General features: G+C 44.2%; 1 protein-coding gene across 1 annotated transcript; it reads left to right on the forward strand.

Annotated features, from left to right (window-relative positions):
* Positions 1-1739: 1739 nt before the first annotated feature.
* Positions 1740-20701, forward strand: MAB21L3 (mab-21 like 3). Its single transcript, XM_061454038.1, has 6 exons — positions 1740-2943; positions 6946-7086; positions 11578-11869; positions 14707-14888; positions 15647-15841; positions 18654-20701. The coding sequence occupies exons 1-6, from the start codon at positions 2896-2898 to the stop codon at positions 18885-18887; spliced, it is 1092 nt and encodes a 363-aa protein (XP_061310022.1). The 5' UTR covers positions 1740-2895; the 3' UTR covers positions 18888-20701.
* The last annotated feature ends 1678 nt before the right edge of the window (positions 20702-22379 follow it).

A 22379-nucleotide genomic window follows, 5' to 3' on the forward strand; every position in this document is an offset into this window, starting at 1 on the left:
ATTTTTTTTGCCACTGCAGATCATCTGTGAGTCACGAGTGGTACAGTGGGCTGACTCATTTGTGTGATTTAGTAGAGGTTTTTCATACATGCTTACTGTTCCGTATGAGCAGTTCTTCTAAACAGTTGCCAAACGGAAAAAGGCAAAATATTGGAATTTCTCATCCAGTGAATACAACTGCTGTTATTCACATGATGGAGGTGATGTTTTTATTGTACAGTTCGCAGTTCAGATTGGTTTTGATTGTAGTTTTGTAATATATCTGTCAGATCTATGAAACTGAAGAGTGAGGAAAGGAAAGGCAGGCAAGCATGGAAAGCATAAATAATTGCCGGCTTCAGAAGATACAAGATCAAATCTAATACCATTCAAGGTATATACTCACAGAACAGTTTTATGTGGGTTTCACAGATCCACAATCAGACTCAGTTGTGGATATTGCCAAAGGCTCAAATGAAGATGATATAGATTCAATATTTTTGCAGATATTAGGAAATCCCTAAATCCTCTTAGAGAATATTGGCAGGAAATGAAGACACGGGTACAAAGGAAATTAGCCACAAACTGAACTCCATTACAAGGTGCTGTGAGGTAGGAAATAAAACAAATCAAGGAGGGGTTGTGTGCAACATAGCTGAATCATTTCAGATGAACTTATGGAGATCAGCAGGCAGAGAACTGTGGCTTTAAGAAGACCCAAGATATTGAAGTGTGCCTTGAAAATGCTTAAGAACAGCTGGATAAATCAATGGGTGCTCATCAAGAAGAATGTGGGGGACTGCCTGCGGTCAGCTAGCTATGTAAGTAATGCTGATAACCTCCTGGGGAACACCAGAGAGGGAAGGAAGGTTGCAGTGTCCTCAGCAAGAACTACCTGAGGATGATCCTGCCTCTCAGAAATATGCCCAGACTCCAATGGGGGCTTAACCTTCCTCAAAAATCAAGGGAAAAGAAGGGAGGTTCTGAGGTGCCAGAAAGGTAGCCATTCCCAGTGCAGACCTCACCTGCAGTGTTGTGTTAAGCACAAGGGCCCCCAGTATAAGAAGGACTTGGACCTATTGGAGCAAGTCCAGGGAGAGGCCACAAAGATGGTCTGAAGGCTGGAGCAGCTCTGCTCTGGAGACAGGCTGAGAGAGCTGGGCTGGTTCATCCTGGAGAAGAGAAAGTTCCAGGGAGATCTTAGAGCAGCTTTAGTGCCTAAAGGGGCTACAAGAAATCTGGAGAGAGGCTTTGGACAAGAGCCCTCAGGTGCAGGACAAGGGGAATGGCTTTAACCTGACAGAGGGGAGACTGAGATGAGTTCTTAGGCAGAAGTTCTTCCCCGTGAGGGTGCTGAGGCTCTGGCACAGTGTCTCAGCAGTCCCTGCCTGTGGCAGGGGGTTGGAACTAGATGAGCTGTAAGGTCCCTTCCACTAGACCAGGTTGCTCAAAGCCCCTTCCAACCTGGCCTTGAAAAACTGCCAGGGATGGCAAGTTCTTCCTAACATAATGTTTCACTCACTTTCAGAACCTGCCATTTCTCTGGCTTCCTTCCTGGCTCACATATGCTGCTAGCCCCTCAAGTGAAAGACAGTCTGTAAGTAAGAACTGAGCAAGCATGAGGTATGATTCCCTAAATACTGAGGACCTCATCTTTTTCAGTGCCCAGGTCTCATGGAAGCTGGTTTGGGAAGTAAATGCCTACACGTCTTTGTGAAGGAGTCCTCAAGTCCCTCAGAAAAAAAGATGAAGGCAGATGCCTGGGCAACACAGAGAAAGGTTTGATTTGTACATCCTGAGGAATCAGATGCCCTGCAGGTATTGGTACTCCACTAACATACTCAGTATTTGGCTGTTCATAAGGAACATCATGAAGGATAATTAGCAACAACAGCACCTGCTCCGAGGTAGCACCCAGTGCCTACCAAAGTACTGCCTTTTGCCACTGTCTATAGGGGTAATAAATCAGTCAAGGGATGTCAAAGTTCAGTTTCCAGGAGGAAATAATGATTTTATTCACAAGTGGAGTGTGCCTGCCTTAATAAGGGACACTTAGCAGCATGGCATCTCATCTCTGTACTCTGTTCCTCCCTTCCATGTGCTGATGTACCCTTTTTCCTAATAGCCACCAGCCCTCGCTGGATCAATGAAGCCTGATCAATTGTTTTTCCCTCTGAATTATCCATATGGGGTTGTTAGCTGAGCTGCTGGCAGAAAACGAGACACGGCTGTTTACTGTAAAGAAAGCAAAGCAAACTACGGGAGGGGACAGGCTGCAGGATATTTACTGTCAATACAGCCAGAGAGAGAGAGGAGAGATATAAGGAGAGGGGAGCAGAGGGGAACAGAGGCTGCAGATTGCAACCCAAATAAATGATCTGAGTGTAAAAATACCCTTGCAGTTTCAGACAGAAATTGTGGATGGATTGAAGTCAAGGAGGGGTAGCTGAGAGTGCTTAACAAATGGTTTAGCGAAGGACTAGTGAGGCAAGGAAGTACTTGTGGCGCAGAGAATAATGCTGCTGCTCATGAGTGTACTGAATCTGCAGTGCGATCTGAAAGGCACTTCCAGATCTGCCTTGAGACAGAGCAGTAGCTGGGATATTTCTGTGTATGCCTGCATGCAAGACCCATCATTTAAAAGTAATAAGAAGAATAATGATTGACCATAGAAAATAATAATTAGAGCTAGTTTTCCAAAGCAGCTGGCTGTCACCATTGTAACTCAAACCACAATAAAAATACTTCCTTGCCTTCTCTCTCCTCTTCTTTGTCCACAGAGGAGTTAGGTGACCTGAGTTTTGCAGGGCAAGAACGCTCTGAGCAGCTTGCTCTGAGTGCCCTTCTGCTTCCAGAGGCAGGTGAATGAGTGAAGGGTGATTTCACACTTTTGAGAGCAGTGAAGACCATCTTGCCATGAAACCATTCACAGATGAAGATGTAGAAATCCACATCCAGAGCAAGGTAAGGCTTTATCTGTCCAGATTTTCTGTCTCCCACACTAGGTGTTGATTCTGAAGGGTGCCAAACTTGACAGTTAGTTGCTCGCCTGCTGTCTTCATTTTTGAGGCAAGATTGGGTGAAGTTTCATGAGAGCTGCATTTCTAATGAGATTTCTAGGTTTCTGTTGCAGCATGTTATCAGGGCTTTCCGCTGGTAGCCTGATTCTTCAAGGTGCTTGTCCTCTTCTTCTTCAGATGTCCTGAATAGTTGCTCCTGATCTGGAATTCCAGATGTGAGACTAGATGTATTTACCAGCATTTAATCTAAGAAAAGGTCCTTGCCTCTCTCCCTGTCCAGTGAGCTTGGCTTGACAGAAAGAAAACTGAAACTACACCATGGGTTGCCTCTAAGAAAGATGCGTGTAAGAACTAGAGAGAGACAGTGTTAGAATTCACTCATCAGTCTGTCACCTCAGCTAAGGATAATTCTCTGTAGTCCGTAATTAAAATAACGTGTCTCATTAGCACATGTGGGCTGGAACCACATTTTCTATTTTATGAGCTATTCCAGCACTCAATTTTTTTTTCCATTATGAAGTGAAGTCAAATGGAGTAAAATCATCAATGGAACTATCTGTTTAATACAAGTAACTCAAAGTGAGCCATAACAGACATGTTTCATCACAGTACTTTGGCTAGATCCTATTTTGTATTCTGCCTTCCTCAACAAAATGCAAGATGCCAAAGTGAAAACTAATTTCCAAAGGGAAAACTGTAAAGCTTTCTTTTCTGCAAAGGAGGAAATATTCTGGTTCCATGAAGGGGCTTGTAAGAAAGGCTTGTTTTCTCTGTGGAAATGTTTTGGTGACAAGTAGGTATAATTCTGTGAGAACTTTCATTTTCAGCCATGTTGTGCACCAGCAAATCATTCCATCAGAATCTGTTCAGTGAGCTATTACAGTGAACACTTCTCTGAAGGTTTATGAAGCAGAGCCACAAAGAAGGGAACAGAGGGAAGCCATGCACAGAAAGATGCTCATATGACAGCCATAAGTACAGGGAACAGAAGCAGTGTGTAGTTAAGTGAGGCTCAGAGTTGCCAATGTTTTAGGTTTTACTGAGAGTCTGTTTTTTAGCAGCCCTCCAGCTCTGATGGATTCAGAATTTGTGCCTGCTTCTGAGTCTTCTGTCCAAGTGAGGCTGCCTAACCTTCAGGTAGCCCCATTCCGCTTGGCAAAGGCTGCCTGGTTTTGAAAACAGGTCAAATTGATGCACTGAATCCCTGTGATACCAAAGATGCCTTCCTTAAGTCACTCAACAAAGGGAAAACTTGATGGAAAGTGCATATGGAGTGGATGTGACTGTGTAAATAAGAACAAATGTTCTTAACAGTCCTCAGTATATCCCAGTCCTGTTTCCTTCCACCATACTAAACCCTTAAATGACCTTGTTGTTCTGGTTTTGTGCGTTTGTTTTGGCCTGGTAAAGGGAATAGTAGAAAGAGCCAGTAGGTATAGAAATGGCAGTCCCACAAAGAGCTTATTTTGTGTCTTCTACCAACATGTCTGTGCTGGTGCTAAAGACATTTTAGATAAATTCTTTGGCTCTTCAGAAGCTGCATTCACTCCGTCATGTTCTGTCTTCTTTTATGCCTTCCCTTCTGTAGGAAGGTTTTATCTTCCAATAGCATGATTAGAGAGCTAATTATGGGTAGCAACAGTTAGCACCATCTGTCACATGCCCCTTGTTCTTATATCCCTGCCCCCGTGATGAGGAGCACATGTAGAAAGAGGTGTTCAGTGGCACTTCCTTAATAGGTTTTTGAGAGTATATAATCTCTTAGAGATTTCATGGCAACTGCTGTAGCCTATAGGTGATGATGGCAAACTAAATGAGACCAGGATACTAGAGGTGGCAGAGAGCCCCTCAGAGAGAATATAACATGAGCAATGCATACAGAGGCACTCTTAAATCTCCATTTGAGCTGACCCACAGTGATTGTTTACTTTCAACAGAAAAAGTCTACTTTTTGTACCTAAAAGCTCCTAGAGGTGGACAGCTTTCCCTATCACACATTACCGTTTTCTTGTTAGAGAAACCATTGCGTATCTTGCTGAGCAAGTCAAGCTTATTGAATTGCTTTAACCAGTTACATTAACTTAGTTAACTGGACGGGGAAGTATTCAAACTCTGTTCATCTTCAAGTTCAGTGTTAGTCAATTGTTACTCATTTGTTAATTGAACTTACACAAGCACTAATCCTTTTCTACCATTGTATGGTCTTTGTTGTGAAGAAGTGAACCTATCTGTCACCTCCCAGGGCTTGGGGAAACATTTCAGCATGCTTGAGTGTTCTGTCTGACAGGTCAACTTTTGACAGAAAGGTGTCCGAAAGGACTTTTAATGAAGTGCTGGTCAATGGTATTCTCTAAAGGGAAGAGTGTTGTTTAGATGCTGAAGAAGTTAAGCTATCAGGACACAGAAGTTATGGAATAGGATCACAGAGTGGGTTAGAAGGGACATTAAAGCTCATCTAGTCCCCTGCCCAAAGCAAGAGGTTGGACACCTTCCACTAGACCAGGTTGCTCTAAGCCCCATCCAATCTGGCCTTGAACACTGCCAGGGGTGGGGCAGCCACAGCTTCTCTGGGCAACCTGTGCCAGCGCCTCACCACATTGTAAAATATTTCTACCATATGTTTTTGCTTCCTTTTGCTTTGGTTTTTGATAATAACAAAAGACTATAGTAATTACATTTGACTGTGGCAGTTATGCTTGATCATTCACTTTAGCCAAGCTGTTAATGCTCTAATACTCTTGTTCCATACCTGCAAACAGCCCGATTGGGGTTTTAATTCTAGCTTCAGGTGGAGTTTCATTTTCAGATCTTAAAACTTCCCATTTGTTTCTGAAATTCATTTTCTTGCCTGAAGGCAATGAGATTTAGTAGAATATGGTGAGGAAAGAGAAAAAAAAAACACAAAAAAAAAAACAAACAAGAAGAAATTAAAGCAAAAATTGAAACTGAATGAGATAGAGCATTAGGATGCAAAAAAAGGACAGTAAACAGTCTTCCTATTTCACTCCACAGAGGTAGTTATGGATGGATAAGTAATGACGAATATGCTAATGAAATCTATCAATAGTGAAATCTCCTTTTCACTTTGGCAAATGTATAAGGATCTTTGGGAAACATTTAAATGTCCTTTACTAACATGGTTCCTTCCTGTTCCTCCTGTTGAATAGCCTTGTTTGGATTTTGACCATGCCCTTATGCACTTTTTATTTCTCAGGTGTATGTGAAGGTTCAGATTCATCTCAACACCTAGTGAACAATGAGACCAGCTTTGGAAAGATACTTGCTCACTATCTAGGAGTAGACTTTCCTTTGAATTTCAGATATGAAGACAGTATGAATACTTTTAACATATAATGTAGGCATCTATTCTATGATTCTATGATCTAAATGCAGCCACATATACCCATAACCTGACTAATGCACTCAGTATCTCTGATTCTTGAAGTCTTGTTAGCTCTTGGAATGGAACATATCCTGGATCTAAGAAGGGCTAGTATATGCAGGGGGATACTTTATCTGCATCAAGTAGATAAAGAATGAGACTGGTTGATAGTGAATTTTCATGGAATGAATACGAATTTCATGGAATTTTCATGGAATGAATACGAAGAGTTCATTCCATGAAAATTCTTGGAATTCCATGAAATTTCATGGAATGAACTCTTTCTCTTCCATCCAATGGCATTAGCATGGAAATATCAATTAATGCTCAGCAGTCCTAAGTATTGGCCTTCGAGTGTTTAGCAGATGACGTTTATCAGCTGATGTTTACCAGCTCTGTCTCATGGCAAGTTGGTTGTTAACACACCAGTAACGATAAGTTCTATTCCTAGTGCCGCACAGGCACAAATGTTTCAGGATGCATGAAGTTGCTTGTCTCTGTTTCCAACTGGAGACAGGGACTGCAGTTACCTATAATATGAAGTGTCTTTCTTGGAACCGACAGGTAGAACGGCGACATTATCTGGTTTCCAAAGCAGTGGAGGAGGTGCAGAAAATTATCCAACAACTGACTGCAGAAATCAGCTATAAGGCCACACGTTTCCAGGCTATCTCCAACTCTGGCATTCACAATGAGAATATTAAGGTATGAATAAGAGCTCTAATGTGCTCTTTGGCAGCCTGTGGGAATCAGTAAGTGATTTCTCCATTGGGTAAGTGTTTGTATGGACAGTTACCTCATCCAAAATGCCACTATTGATGCACATTGATGGTTCTCTGTGAGGTTCTAGTGACTTGACTTGGTTATAGGCACTTACTCATGGGCATCTTACAACTAGAGGAGGATCAGAGAGGGATGGGTGAATCAGGCAGAGCCTCTTTTTACAGCCGCAGCTTTTACAAAGAATGTCTATTGCCAAAGCTGTCAATCTGCAAGCAGGAGCCAAAGCTCTTTGGGAGATGGAAAGAAAAACCTGTACAGCAGTAGCAGTAGAAGAAAACCACTCATGTATGTCTTCCCGAGCTATGAGTCACATTTTTCACAGGTGGAAAACCTGGCAACCCACTAAAAAAAAAGAGGGGAAAAAAAAATCCTTCTTCCGCTGTGAATATTAGAAAGCTCCTTCAGAGAAATATGGGTTTACTTAGTCATGGATTGAAAAGTTCTTTTTTACTGGAAAGAAATATGCTGGTTAGTGGGAGAAGTTAAATGTCTCCCTGTTTTAGCCCATCAAATACCAAAATGATAATGTCCTGTTCCAGCTGTGACAGGAGAAGGCTGGTTATTTCTTGTGACTCCTTAATGCAAGTGCAAGGATCTTAAGGTCCTTTCCAACCCTAACTATTCTATGATATAAGAAACAATTATAGCAATGGCAACTTCAAATGCAAATGACTGTTTTCATCTGAACCAGTTTACATAATCTTGCTCTGTCAACCCTTATACTAAAATGTAGCTTGTTATGGATCAAAGCATAGCAAATATATAAAAGCATGAGGCAACTTTTGCAGCTCTCTAGGATTAAAAGGGAAGAGCTCTGTGCGTATAAAGCTGCTGGAAGGGTATGGAGGTAGAGGCAGGATATAATCATCTAGTCTGAAACGCTGCTCTGGGGACAAACACATTCAGGTTTATATCTTTTCTGGAACTTAATGTATCCCAGGGCATGTGGTCCTGCCAATAGGAATGACCACAGTGACATAAAATGGTGTCACATCCTGGTTCATGTGTTCCTTAGTGCCACAGTTTGCCATCCACTTCTTACACTTGAACAAAGCTGCTTAGCTTTAAACCACGACAAGGTCTAACAGGGCAAAAACAAGGGGACCATTACTGAGCAGTAATGTGGTATTATGGCAGGCTGACCTGAACAATTTCTGCTTAAAAGAAATCCTCAAAATGTATTTTAAAGTGTCAGATTTGTTATTCAGCTGAACTCAGTGCTATAAATCTGTGGAAGTCACACTAGGAGGGCCTGGGAAACGGTCTAGTAGCTACAAAGCAGCAAAGAATGGGTTAATGATAAAGTTTTTTTTTTTGGCTTGTGCTGCTCTGCTTCCGCAAAATAGGATCTTTAATATCATTGCTGATGTAACCTAGCAGGGACTTGCTTCAAGGGAAAGCCAATGTATTAACTTTTCTCTATTTAATTTTGCAACTTCTTCTTTCTCTCAAATTTACAGTGACTTCTCAGAACATTCTGCTTTTGGTTAAAAAAAATCAAGTTAACATGGTGAAGGGTCTAGATTTGTTGAGAAGCTACAAACTTCCTTCAAATATGCAGGGCTGGGTGAGGAATAGAAAGAAAAGTGATTATAGATAGTCAATGTTTTTCTGTACCTTGGGAGACAAAAAGTCAAAATCTTTAATAAAAAACCTTGAAATAAAATTAAAATATGATCTTTTAAAAACTTTAAAGTGTTTGTTTTAGTTGTGAACCATCATTTTTGCAGCTGCCAACTTTGCAGGGCTGATGCAAAAGCTGTGGAGGCTTCAGTGGGCTGGAATGAGCCGGTTATTGTCCTGAGTTATTACTAGTACAACGCTGCCCAAAGGCATTGCCAAGTGTTTAACTCTGTAATCATGGTGGTGGTGAGGGGGAGTGGATTTTCCTTTAATAAATAGGCTCGAAGGAAGCTTGCAGCTTTGCTCTGTGAATGAATGACCTGGCATATGCTTTCTCTCTGTTCTTCTTGTTTTCCTTTCTGCTTCTCTCAGGACCAGCCAGCTCTACTGGCCAAGTGGTCAGCTATGCTTCGGGGAAAGCGCCCACTCCACCCATCCATCCAGGTACAAAGGCTTCCTGGTGCCTGCAGGTCCATGTGCCTGCTTCCTCCTCACCCACCCTCTTCTTCACCCACCTAACTGATCCTCCCATGGCTATTTCATCCTCTCCGCGAGAGACTGGCTTTTTTGCTCTTGCTTTATTTCTGACCTAATAATTCTGCCTTCCTGGGATATCCTGGCCAGGACTGCAAGAACGAGGCTGTATTTCATTTGCCTAGCATGCTGCAGGCAGGTTTTTAATACAGCAGATTTGGTCCTAAGTTACACACCCCAGAATGTGAGGCTTTTGTTCAAGCCTGTGACTTGCTGGGGCCCGTGGTCTGCACATAACATGCAAGACCATAGTGTGACAGAACATAGGTGTGAGACTGGGATTTGTTCACACAAAGAGGACACCGGCTGCCCAGCCTTGTGCTTTCTGGCGTTTCCTGGTAAGCCCCATGTGGAGGAGCCTTGTGACTCACAGAACACCTGCAGCTCTTCCCTTTAAAATCTGTTGGGTGCCAGTGCATACAAGGCAGCACGTTGGTGTGAGAAGGAAGTGGGTTTATCTGCAATGTGGCCAAGGCAGTGAGATGAGCAGCAGGTGTATGACAGACACTATATTTTTCCCTTATGGGGCCTAGCACTTTGTTCCTGAGCTGCTCACATGGATTTCTCAGCCCCACCAAACCTATTTGTGCATGTCAGCCTGGTCTACAGTGTCATTCTCCCAGTACCATCCTGCCTTTAGGTGGTTCACGTTTGACAAAAGAAGGGCTTTCTCGTGTTTCCTTTGCCGTTTCTGTGCTTCTTGCTGGCCATCTTTTGTATGTTCAATCCACTGCCAAGGAGCAAAGAAGACCAGCTACTCCCTGTGAGCAAGGGAGCCAGGAGGTGAGCATGATAACATGGAAGCACCTAACACCATGGTCCCCAGGCAAGGCAGAACTAGAGAGGGTAGCTGGGGTGAGCCAAGAGTACGGATTGTCAGGCAGATCTGCGCTGATAAGGCAGGTCTGAGGTGAGATCAGGCCAGGAAGCACTCATCAGGATCAGGATCAAGCCCAATGGTGGTAACCAGGGTCAGATTGCAGTCTATTCACCACCAGGCAAATCCATAGTGGCCAAGTAGGTCTGAGTCTTCAGACCTACCTTCCCTTCAGGCTGGGAAAGCAGCCTGCAGGTATAACATCGTGGCCAGGCTATGGCAGGCATAGCTGTCACACAGCTGGAGACCAGCACTCCTATGACATAGCCTGGGGCTGAGCTGAAATGAGGGTCCCAGGCTCAGGGGCAGAAGGTGTGAGTAGAAGTCTCAGAAAGGCTACTTAGGGTCACTAAAGCCTGTTAGTGCCCTCAAGTAATGGCACTGGTACCTCTGTGGTAATATTTTAACTCAGCTGAGCCACCAGAATGCTTTAGTTTATTACAGGAGAGTGACAAAGTGCTTGTTCACCTCTGGTGTACCCACCTCGCAGCAACAACTGTCACTTCACATCCTGCTCGTGCAGCAACTTCACTTTATTAATGTCAGTGTAAGTTATGCTTGGTAGCAAGTGGAGGTGAAAAGCTTCAGAGCCAACACGGTAAAATCTGAAGGAGTTTGGACACCCTCTCTGGAGCCACAGTTGTCAGACGGTTCCAAACTAGTGTTTGGAGATGTTTGGCTGTGTCCTGGGTCAGTGTGAGGTTTCATGGTATTTGTGTCGCCTTATTCACTCTTTGCAAATACTGCTTCAGCACTGTTTTCACTGGAAAATGGGGATTCCCAAAGTGAGGTCAATTAACTGGCTTGCAAACAAGCCTATCTGAGGGTTTTCCTTTGGTTACCATTTCCATTCTTGCACTGTTTGTGGCTGCCACTCACCAGGAGATTGTTCCATACTGTACCTGGCTGAGACCTGGGTTTATTTCTGAGTGCCATTGCCCACGTAGGCTCAGGTGTGTCACTTGCCTCACATCTCTGTCTCTTAAAGGACAGCCATACATAGGGAAACACTTCTAAAATGAATGGGCCACATGCTTATTTTCTGATGCCTGTAGTGGGACTTTGAAAGAGATCAGAAAGTGCACTCCTTGCCATAGTTATTGTTGCTTTGAGATCTAGGTTTATCTCTAGTAACAGTTCTGAGGCAGCAATTTGCACTATTTTGTTTCCCAATTTCATTTTAGTCTGTGTACCTCCAAATAACCCTCAGACAGGCACAGAACAGGTCCTGGCTATATTCAACTGCTCCCATCATACCATGGTTTTTCCATCTCTCCAAAGCCCCAGTTTTACCTATTACTTCCTTAAGCCTCTTTCCCGTACTTCAGGCTTACAGATTTGCCCTTGTCTCCTCTCTCAATGTCTCTGCACTCTCCTAGGTCTTAGCACCCAGCCAGTTCCTCATCACAGTTCCTCTGCGTGGCCTGACCGGGTACAGGGAATGCCAGGTACGGCACTGGCGTTATTACACCGTGCATGGAGCCAAGCTCCTCTCTTCCGTGCGGGACCCTGAGGAACTGCATCAATGGCTGGAGGTGGAGCAGTTCTCCAAAAGCCTTCAGCAGTGGCATGAAAAGGATGTGAACATCGAAGGTGATCTGGTTCCAGCCAAAATCCTTATCGTCTTCCGTGAGCTGGTGGAGAAGTCGATTATCTCCTGTAACCTCTCCAGTGAGTTTAGTGGGGACAGGTATCACAGGAACTAGATGTCTTCCGCGCTGATAGAGGGAAACAATCCCACTCACAGTGTTTGTTTAGCTCACACGATCAGAAGTCAAGAAACATTAAACCCCTACAAAGTAAGGGAGCAGTGATGTATATATAGACCCACACTGAAGATAGAATTCAGTGATTCTTGGATCCTTTGTACCCAAGTTGTTGCTCCTTTCTTAGGAATGTGGGTATGGTCTCCAGCAGCATCACCCTCACAGTTCAACCACGATGCAGCCCAGATTTTCAGAGCATCAAGGAATTTGTTTGGGAAAAATCTTTTTCTACTACAGCACTTTCAATTTATCTAGACTATCAAGAAAGCTAGTATAGGAAAACTGAATACAGGGAAGATGCACAAGTCTGAGGAGAAAGTGTCTGAAGATGTGCATAGGGCAGATAGTGCTCTGGGGAAACCTTAGCGGTCCATAGCCTTCCAGCATAGGGTGGTGGGAACTAAGTAGAAGGATTTCTACTTAAGCAAACTCTATTGGACAAGCTCTCTTTTCCTTGGTGTCCAAGTTACTCCAGTCCTGTTCAGCAGAACGGGACTCGGGAAGTTTGCTTTCAGTAGTGGTGCTGATTCCTCTGTGAGCAATCTTGTTTATTTTGTATATGTATATTGAGCAATCTTGTGCCTGTTTATTTCCTCTGGCTATTTACAGTGGAAGTGTTGATAACTGCCATAATGCAATCAGCAGTGCATGCAGCATGCCTTCATAGCTGCAACATCTGTAGCTGATGCTGCCTGAACAGTGATCCTCATGCTTAATTCTTAACACCCTAGAGGCATGTTACAGACTTCAGCTAATGACCATTTGGCTTGGTCCAAACTAAATAGTCTATGCCCATCTTTTTGCATTAACACACTGTGACATGATCAAATCCAGACTGTGGTGCCTCTTCTCACAGCACATTTCCAGGATGACTTTACCCATCAGCAGCCTAATATGGGTCTTCTGTATTCCAGAGAAATAGGAGCCATTACCACTAATCTGATTGAACTCTGAATTTTAGTTGTGGGAGAAAACAAGTTGAAGTCAATCTCAGCTTAGATCACTGCATTCTTCCAGGGAATGCTTGTTCTCGTAGAAATGGGAATGTCACAATTGAGGCTCAGAGGGAAGACCCGGGTGGAATAGGCTTGCATCTGAGGCTCTACTTATGTGAAAGTCATTGTGTTGAAGTGAAAACCTGACATTGTGTTCAGCAGCAGTATATCAAGTTGTGGAGCCAGAAGAGTTACTTCCAAGGGACCCAGTGAGTGATGTTTGGGCTGATGATTCTAATGCCTCTTTTTGTAAGGACAGCTGAAAGGAGGTGGACTAAGACAAAGTCAAGAGGAGTCACTACCATTTTTGTTTGTTTCTGTGAAAAATGAATTTCCTCCATCACACAGTACAGGAAAAGATAAAGAAAAATTCCCCTGATTTCATTGCTTCCCTGTTTTTAAGTCTTTGAGCACCAGCAGAACCAGTTTTTGAGGTGTGTCACTTTTCATCAGTGGAAAAACAGGCAACACAATTGCAATGGTTTTGGAAACGCTGTGAACATATTTACATGCTGACACAGCGGTTGCTCTAATCCCTTTAAGCTGCTAGGGATCCCTGCTGAGGGCTTGGGAGCAGAACAGTTCCTGTTCTGGTGCCAGGCTTGACTCAGCAGGGAAATAATATGCAGGTTTTACTGCAGGTAATAAAGTTCTGGTTGGGATGGACTCCATTGCTTAGAAGGTTATTTACCCCTGTGCTTTCTGGGTGACATGCTAAATTGCTACTGGGAGTAGGCAGGTATCTCCTCTGTGAGGGCAGAAAGGTTGCCATCCCAAATGGTCATCGCTGCCCCTTCAAGTCTGTTGTGTATGCTTCTTCTCCTTAGCCCATGCCAGCCAAAATGAGGTGGGTTAAGATGCCACTATTTAAACTGGTTATAGTAAATGTGCTCCAACTTCTACTTCAGTGGGTTAGAGCATGATCACACAATTGGCTCAGATGGCAAAGATGAAGGAACAGCGACCCTGCCAGCGTGACAGGGAAAGCTGGGGACAGAAACTTCTTCCATGAGCTCAGCTGGACCAAGAGGAGACATCTCACTTGAAGTCCATTAGTTGCAGCTTTCATTCCTTTCTGCTCTTTTAGAGCATGTTGTTCCTGGAGATGAGCCACTTTCACCAAGGAAACTTCTTTCCTCCGTACCACCATGGAACACTTTTTGACACTCAGCAGTCCCAGTGAGGCAAGCGGCCCTTTTTTTATGACTGCTCAGCACAATGGGCCATAAATTCTGGCAAATTCTTGGCTTTTAGGCAAGTGCATCTCCAGAAACAAAACTTACAGACAGCCCAAAAAACATTCTGAATGACCAGCAAGGGTAAGTCATGGGGACTGATTACAGATTTTCTGAGGGAATAAGGACATCTTTAGATATGAAGTGTCCATCTGGTCCCCTCTAATCTGCAGTAATCTCCTTGTACCGTACCATTAGAAATGTTAGGTTGCGCCAGTTGCTTATCTGTATTTTTAGGAAGCTGGTTCAAGGATTTAAGAGGACCCACAGCAGAAAATAAAGCATGGTTACGGAGTGTAAAACTGAGAACTTTGTCATTCCTTCATCTTCTTGTTCCCCTGGGTAGATGGGTAGATTTAGGCAATAAGTTTTTCCTTGTGTTCTGCTTATGGCATTGGAGAGAAAGTGCTCAAACAGACCAATAGAACTGCAAGGCCCTAGACAGCCTTTTGCTTGGCTTGTAGAAAAGGATCTTTTAATCTTTAGTATCTTCTCTTGCTGTTCCTTCACAGGTAAAGTGACAATGCTGGAGAGCTTCAGCTCAGGGGTCCGAGTGGCTGTGGAGACCTCGGAATCCCAGGTTGAGGTGGAGCTGGTCCCTGCTGTGGAGATTCCAACTTGCTGGCCTGAGAAAGCCCGGTGGCCTCGTTGCCTTAAGCGTTGGCCTTCCCAGGAAAAAGTGCAGTGCATCAAGGTGAGCAGTGTAAAAAGCACCATTAGCTCTGTGCCAGAATATACCTCACAAGTGTGTGACAGTGGTTTCCCCAATGAAGGACTGAACTGCATGGTGACGGTGGGCAACAGCATGGTTGGAAGGTGTATTCTCTAAAGAAGTGACATTTCAAGGTATTCTGTCAGGGACTTTTCCTCCTGTTAGAGTGGTGAATTCTATGGAAACAAAACTGAGTTAACTGATGGGTCTCTCGCACACAGCTCTGCCTGCATAGCTCAGTGCTGACATGCATCATTCTTGCTGCTCTGCTCTGTCTCATGTAAACCTTCTGCAAATGAGCTGCTATCTTGCAGCTCCAGCCTAATCCCATCTTTCCCTACAATGTTCATGGCTGGATTCTGCCACTCCAGCTCAGCCCTATTGCCATGTTCATGCAGTTCCCATTCTACCTTCTAGTCCTGCTCCCTTCTCATGCATAACCAGCTGGTCCATGGCAAAGTGCCCAGCAGAGCTGCACCTCTGCTTTAGTAGCCTCGCTAGTACTGTACCTGGTGGTTCTAGAGCTGGATCTCCTCAGAGCAACGGGTATCACACAAGGAAAGAAAACACATTGCACGTTTGTTTGACTAAGAATTATGGTGGGAGCATGACTCGTGTTTGCTAAAACTGTCTTAGAATAAGCTTTGAGAGATGTCACACATCCTTTTCATAACATCCCTCTGCATTGCTCAGAGAAGTTTGCTTCTGATCTAGTACCAAGCTTCCCCTTTTATCCACAGTCACTTGGTTTTGACCTTTTGGCCCGCTCCAATTACCACTGGCAGCTGTGCTTCTCCCGCGCTGAGCGTATGCTCATGGAAGGACTTGATGAAGATGGTGGTTGTCGCATGAAGTGCTTCAGGGTCATGAGGCAGATGAAGGAAGATGTCTGGTGTGCTGGAAATAAGCCTGTCATCACAGCTTATCACCTGCAGGTAGGCATCACTGTGATACCAAGATACAGTCTTAGTATCTGTTGCAGTGGTTTCCACCCAGTAATGTCAAAATTTTCACCCAGTAATGTCAAAATATCATAGCATAAATCACTGTAGTGTCTATGTAACTTCTAAGGTAACTGTCAAAACTGCAGTATCATTTCATTGCTTTACAGTGGCAAGATGTTCAGTAAATACAGGTTTCAAGCTTCAACAGGAAACTCAAGTCTGTAGGAACATTGTGACTGCAGCAACATAAATAATATTAGAGTTGAGGCCCCTGCTCTGTTTTGACTTCACGTAGGCATTGTAACTGTAAGTGCATGGTTACCTCCTGCTTCTTGACTATCCCAGCCATCCATGCCTGTGCATCTGCCTGGAGGAAAATTGTGCACTTGTCTTTGTGGGTATGCGGCAACCAGAACTCTCTTAGGTGAGCATTATTTCATGAATGAGATGCAAGCTACAATTCTGGTGCTGTTTCACCTGGGGTGGGAAAGGAAGAAAGAGGTAAAGGGGTAGTAGCATTCCCCCCACACGTGCTTCAGGGTTCAAGATGGCTTCAAACAACATTTGTAAAGAAGAGATAGAAGGCTCTGCTATGGCTGTGTCTCCACATCTGACAGCTGCAGACACTGATGGAAAACAGGCAGCACCATTTCTCAGACAGCAAAGCAGTCTTGTTTTCTGGGCCTCCATCCTCCTGGAGCTACCAGGGAGAGGCTGTTCTCCTACCTTAAAGCCTCAAGCCAGCAGGATTCCACATTACTGATACGCCACTAAGATTTCTCCTAAAGTAAAGTTTGCAGCCATCAGATGCTATTGCAGTCATGGGACTAATGTAAGTCAAGACGGACTCAAAAAAGGAGTTGGCAAGGCTGGTTATAGCTTAGCAGCGCATGAAACTTCTCGGTGCTTGCAAGAACAACCTGGTGGAAAAGCTGTCACAGATAAAAGGAGGAAGTGGAAAACCATTTAAACATTAGTAACAATTTCTTTCTTTGGCTAAGGGAGAAAAGGTGCAGGAAGTGGTGTTGTAGGGACTCTTGATCAAAATAAAAAAGCTCTTTAGAAGCTCTTCAGTTCTTTACTGTAACTGCACTTCAGGCTTTTACTGCAAAGGATTGGTTTTCCAGACAAAAGAAATGCTTCAACATCACTTATATTAATAAATAAATAAAACCAAGAGAGAAACAGTCAGTAGGTAAACCAGCAGTTGAGCAGAGGCTCAGTTAGCTTTCTTCACACTATCAGGTTTCCCCTGTCAGAGGTATCCATAAATTATGACTAAACAAGGCTCCCTTTGAAAGAATCCCTCTATGGCAGAGGAAATCCTTGCCCCAGAAGCTGCAAAAGCCTTAGAGGACCAAATAAGCACACACATTATGCTCACCTCCATAGGAATGAAGTTCAATGCTTGGAAGTTTGAAAAGACCTAGGTGCCTTTTGAAAGACAACTCTATGCCTCCAGTAGACAGCCAGCAGTTAGGGATGGCGCAGTAAATGCTGGGGATAGATTTGGCATCTGATTGGAAAATCAGTACTATTTTCCTTGCCTCCAGAAACTTAATTGTAACTACTGTCCATGGATCATGCTGGAGTAGTTTTAGTGTGACAAAAGGCTCTGCAAGTCTCCAAGGAGTAGCTTTTGCAGGGTTCCAGCTCAAATGCCTCGCTATGTCTTTTGTTCCCTGGCAGCATTTAAAAAGAGTCTTCGTGGTTATTGCAGCTGTGAACACAAAATTGTTCACGTTGGATAAGGTGTCCAAGAAGAAATCTTTCAGCAATACAACTATTTCAAGGTCTATTGGAGGAAAAAACCAAACCCAGGCAACCCAGAAGAGTGTGGGTTATTTTGAACAAATTCTATCTCTGAAGAAACAGAGGAGTTGAAGGCTGTAGTTTGGCCACATCTTATAATGTCTATGGGTCTCTTGGGGTCATTGAATCTGCAAAATTAAATTGGGATTCAGAGGACAGTGAGGAACTTAGCAAAATTATTGAATTATTACTTTACAGACTGGTGTGGCGTTGACCAAGGCAGTCAGTATGACTGTTTTGGTACAGTACCTTGAGAAAATTCTTTTCAGTCAGAAGAGTCTGAAAAATGCAATGTGGGCAGTGTAAAAATAATACTCTAAGAGCAATCATCATATGCATTTTGTTAGTTGAACTATGGATTTCTCAAATGTAAAATTACATATAATAAACTTGGGGGGAATAGAACATAAGCACATGCTGCAAGTATCATAGGTCAGAAGAAACAAGGCTGCACTTGACCAGAAAGCGTGCTCTGCACCCGCTATAGCTGATTGGAGTCTCAATCTGTTTGGGATGCAGATCTGTGCACATTTTCAGCACAAATACGGCTGAAGCTGACAAATAATTTTGTTAATCTGGTTGTTTTTCTCTCCCTCCTTGCACTGACTGGCTTCTACATTGGTATAATGGGCTATTTTCTACAGCCTAGCAGGCCTGGCATTTATACAGAGGTTACTGCTGGAAGACGGCAAATAGGCTAAGATTATTTTAGGAAGACTATTTTCCTTGGGCTCCTGGCCCAGTCAATGGAGAGGGGCTCCTCTGGGAGAGATCCTAACCAGGCACATCAGAGCTGCTTTGCCTGATTCGCAGAGGAAGCTTTAGTTGTGATCCCTGTGTCGCAGAAATGTTAACAGGGGAAGATAGCAGTGTGAGTCTCTCTGATTTCCAAGGCTGTCAGCCATTTACTAGCACTAAAAGTGCCTTAGTAAGCTGTGTGAGCCCTCGACAGAACCTCTAACACCTCTTCTCTCCCATCTGCTTCTTGCAGACAGTGCTATTCTGGACGTGTGAAAAATACCCACGCACCAAGGATTGGCGCTGCTTCCCTGAAGCCTTTCTGAGGCTGGTACAGAAGCTGCACAAGTGTGTAAGCCAGCACTTCCTCAAGCATTACTTTCTCAAGAACACCAATCTGCTCAAATATGCCAACACCAGTGACCTGGACATGGTGGCCAGCAGGCTCACAGTCTTCTTGGAGAACCCTGTTTTTTGCCTGGACTAAGGCTGGAAAAGGTCTCCTTGCTCCAGTCGTGAGCCGATCCCCCACCTTCTCTCCCATCCTGTGGCTGTTCTTCACGTCCTTCCAGTAGATGCTGCAGCTGGCTTTGTAAGGCATTTGGCACATGCAGCGTGAAAGAGAAGTATCAAGTTGGCAGCAGTGGGCGGTGAAAACCGAAGGGAGGTATCACTTGATGCCCAGCTGATCTAATTCGCATTTGGTAGTGACAGTCTGCCTGGAAGCCACAGTCAGTGAAGCCCAACTTTCTGTGTCAGTCAGAGCAGGCAACTGCCTTGTTCTGTGTCTCTAAGTCTTGTGGCACCTAAGCAGAAAGATGGTGCAAAGAACTCTAGCTCTGCTGCCTACCGGCTGTGTAACCTAGCGCATTGCTGCCTGCCCCTTTCTCACAAGGACAGCAGGTTTAGTTCCCTGCTTACCTCACAGGCCAGCTCTGCAGAAGAGCAGAGGAACATTTCTGAAGTGTACTGAAGCTGGAAGCTTTCTCCAAGGCGCATCGATGCCTCCATCTCCAGTTCAATGGGATCCTGCTCCAGTATGAAGATAACCGCGCTGCTAGTGTTGAATAGCTCAAGGGAGGCAAGGAGAGGAACAGTGGTTTTTTGCCTCCTACTTTTTCTCTCCTCCACTTCCACTTGTCTTCCAATTGCTTCAAAGATGTTTTCTTCATGTTTGCCTTTGCCAGCTGTTTTAGTGCCATACCAGGGGGCTTTGCCAGAGCAGATTTCACTCCCACTCCTGGCTCCATTCATTAGGCTGGAAGAGGAGAGGTCTTTCCTTAGTTGTTAGCACCCATGTTATTTGGAGTGGTGCACAGAGGGAGGATATTTTTCACAGGCTGTTCGCTCCAACCCCCTCATGCTTTTAATATTCTGGATGTTTAAAAAGAAAATCATTTTTAGTGTTTCAAAAGAAGAGAGTTCTAGGACGAGTATAAAGGATGTTGGTTTTGATGCTATTAAACCACTAACTAAACCAAATTGGGTTTTTCTTTCTTACACCAGCACAGGAAAGTAAGTCATTATCTCCTTTGCCAAGGGGCGTGCAGAGATAGCATTTACAGCCCGTACTCCAGGGAGCTGCTGTAGTGGATGGGCTGTAAATTGACCATCCACGGTAGAGCGTCTCCCCCTTGTGTCAAATCGTGGTCTCACCATGCATTTTTAGCACAACCTCTGCTTTCTGGGTTGATTTTGTACGCGGGGATGTCTTCACAAGTCCATGGGAATCCATGGGACCTGATGGGATTCACCCCACAACTGAAGGAGATGTTACAGCAGGATCTCTCTCGATCATCCACCAAAGGTCTTAGGAATATTGGGAGATCCCTGCTGAATGGAAGCTAGGCAGCATTACTCCAATCTACAACCAGTGTGTGAGGGAAGAACCCAGGGAACTGCAGCGCTGTTAGTGTAACCTCAATTCCTGGAAAAATTATGGAAAAGACTATGCTGGGTATTACTGAAGTGCCTTTAAAGAACAATGCAATCATCAGTCAGCATGGGTTCCCAAAGGTAAAGTCCTGTTTAACCGATTGGATATCCTACAATAAGGTCACCTGCCTAGTGGGTGAAGGGAAGGTAGTGGATGGAGTTTTCCTGGATTTTAGTAAAGCTTTTGATGCTGTCCCTCACAGCATTCTTCTGGACAAGTTGCCCAGCTGTGGGATGAGCTGGTTCATGGTGTGCTGGGTGAAGAACTGGCTGAAAGCCAGAGCTCAAATGGCTGTAGTGAATAGAGCCACATCTGGCTAGTGACCAGTGATATTCCTCAGGGCTCAGTTCTAGGGCCAGTGCTGTTCAATGCATTCATCAATGATGTGCATTCAAGAGTTGAATGCACCATTAGCAAGTTTGTTGGTGATACCAAACTGGGAGGAGGTGCTGTTGACTCTCTTGAGGGACAAGAGGCCTTTAGAGGCATCTAGATAGATTGGAGCATTGGAAAATGATTAATGAAATTAATTAAAGTTCATTTAATGGGATGAAATTTAACAAATCCAAATGCCAGATCCTGCAGCTGGGATGGAGTAGCACTGGGCACAAGTACAAACTGGGAGAGGGGTGGCTGAAGGGCATGTCCTGTGAGGAGAACACGTGAGAATGGTTCAAAGCTGCACCAGGGGAGGTTTAGACTTCACATTAGGAAGTATGAAGAGACAACCCAAGAGGGTGGTCAGGCACCGAACAGGCTTCCTAGAGAGGTGGTTGATGCCCCAAGCCTGTCAGCCTTTAAAAGGTATTTGGACAATGCCCTCAATAACATGCTTTAAATTGGTCAGCCCTGAATTGGTGAGGCAGCTTGACTAGCTGATCACTGTATTCCTTCCAACTGGAATAGTCGAGTCAATTCTATTTGCTTCCTCATCCCAACTGTATGGTTGTTCTTCTACTGGTCTCCTTTATCTGATCCCAGTGTGCAGACCTAACCCTACCATGAAACCAGCACCCTCTTTGCTCAGAACCTGAGCATGCTCTCCAAGTCATCTTTCTATGTGGATAACCACATTGTGTGGAACTGTTTTGAACCGGTAACTTCACTTGCTAAACCTTTGCTCTCCAGGGTCATCCCTAAATGGGGCACAAGTGGCAGCTTTGTGATGACACCGTCCCTTAAAGCATGGTCTTCCTGTTTCAGGTGAGCAGAGCTATTTTGGTAAGGAACAAAGAGATGTCAATCTGCTGAGCAGATTCAGGCAGCTGTGACAGTGGTGTCTCTTGTTTTGCCTTGGTTTTGTCTTGTGGTCAAAAGGCTACCTTCTGAAGCTGGAGAAGGGCAAAAGCAGACTGAGAGGACAGTGAAAAACGTTCAGAGCTCTTAATCCTAAATTTGATATTTTGCTGCCCTGACGCATCATCTGTTTGGAATTTAGTTATGGCTGTTAACGAACTTATATCCCTTTGTAGCCAGGGGGAAGTGTTTCAGTGGTGATATCTTAACTTGGCTGCAGCTGCATGTCTGAGTCCTCACTTGCTGCGGTTCACAGCCTTCCATGAAGCAAAATCGTGAGCATGCATTGCCTACTGTGGAGTCACGAGGTGGAAGGTGCTGCTCTGCCAGGGCAGCAGCCTCTCACAGCCAGGAATGAATCAGCAGAGCCAGTAAGTAAGCATGGAATGATGGATCATTTTTTGCTCTCTCTTCGTGTTGATACCCAAGCAAATGCATCAGTTAGCATACGCTGCCATGGAAAATAACATTGTGACCATTTATATTTGTCCCTGCCCCTGGCAGGTGGGTTGGAACTAGATGATCTTAAAGTCCTTTCCAACCCTAACTATTCTATGATTCCATTCTAAAATAAAGATCTGCCCTGGAAGGTAAGTTGTGCCTGACCATAAAGGCACAGGAATCATCTCCATCTTTTTCTCCAGAACAGTGAGACATGACACAACTGGCCACTAGCAAGGAGTGAAGGGAAAGGCTTTGAACAAAGAACCAATACATTCATTGAAGCAGTTGAATACTCCTATATCA

Source organism: Pezoporus flaviventris, unplaced genomic scaffold, assembly GCF_033815535.1.
Source record: "Pezoporus flaviventris isolate CSIRO_AGI_PZ_B2104156 unplaced genomic scaffold, CSIRO_AGI_Pfla_v1 ptg000015l, whole genome shotgun sequence".
In the NCBI taxonomy this organism is placed as follows: Eukaryota; Metazoa; Chordata; class Aves; order Psittaciformes; family Psittacidae; genus Pezoporus; species Pezoporus flaviventris.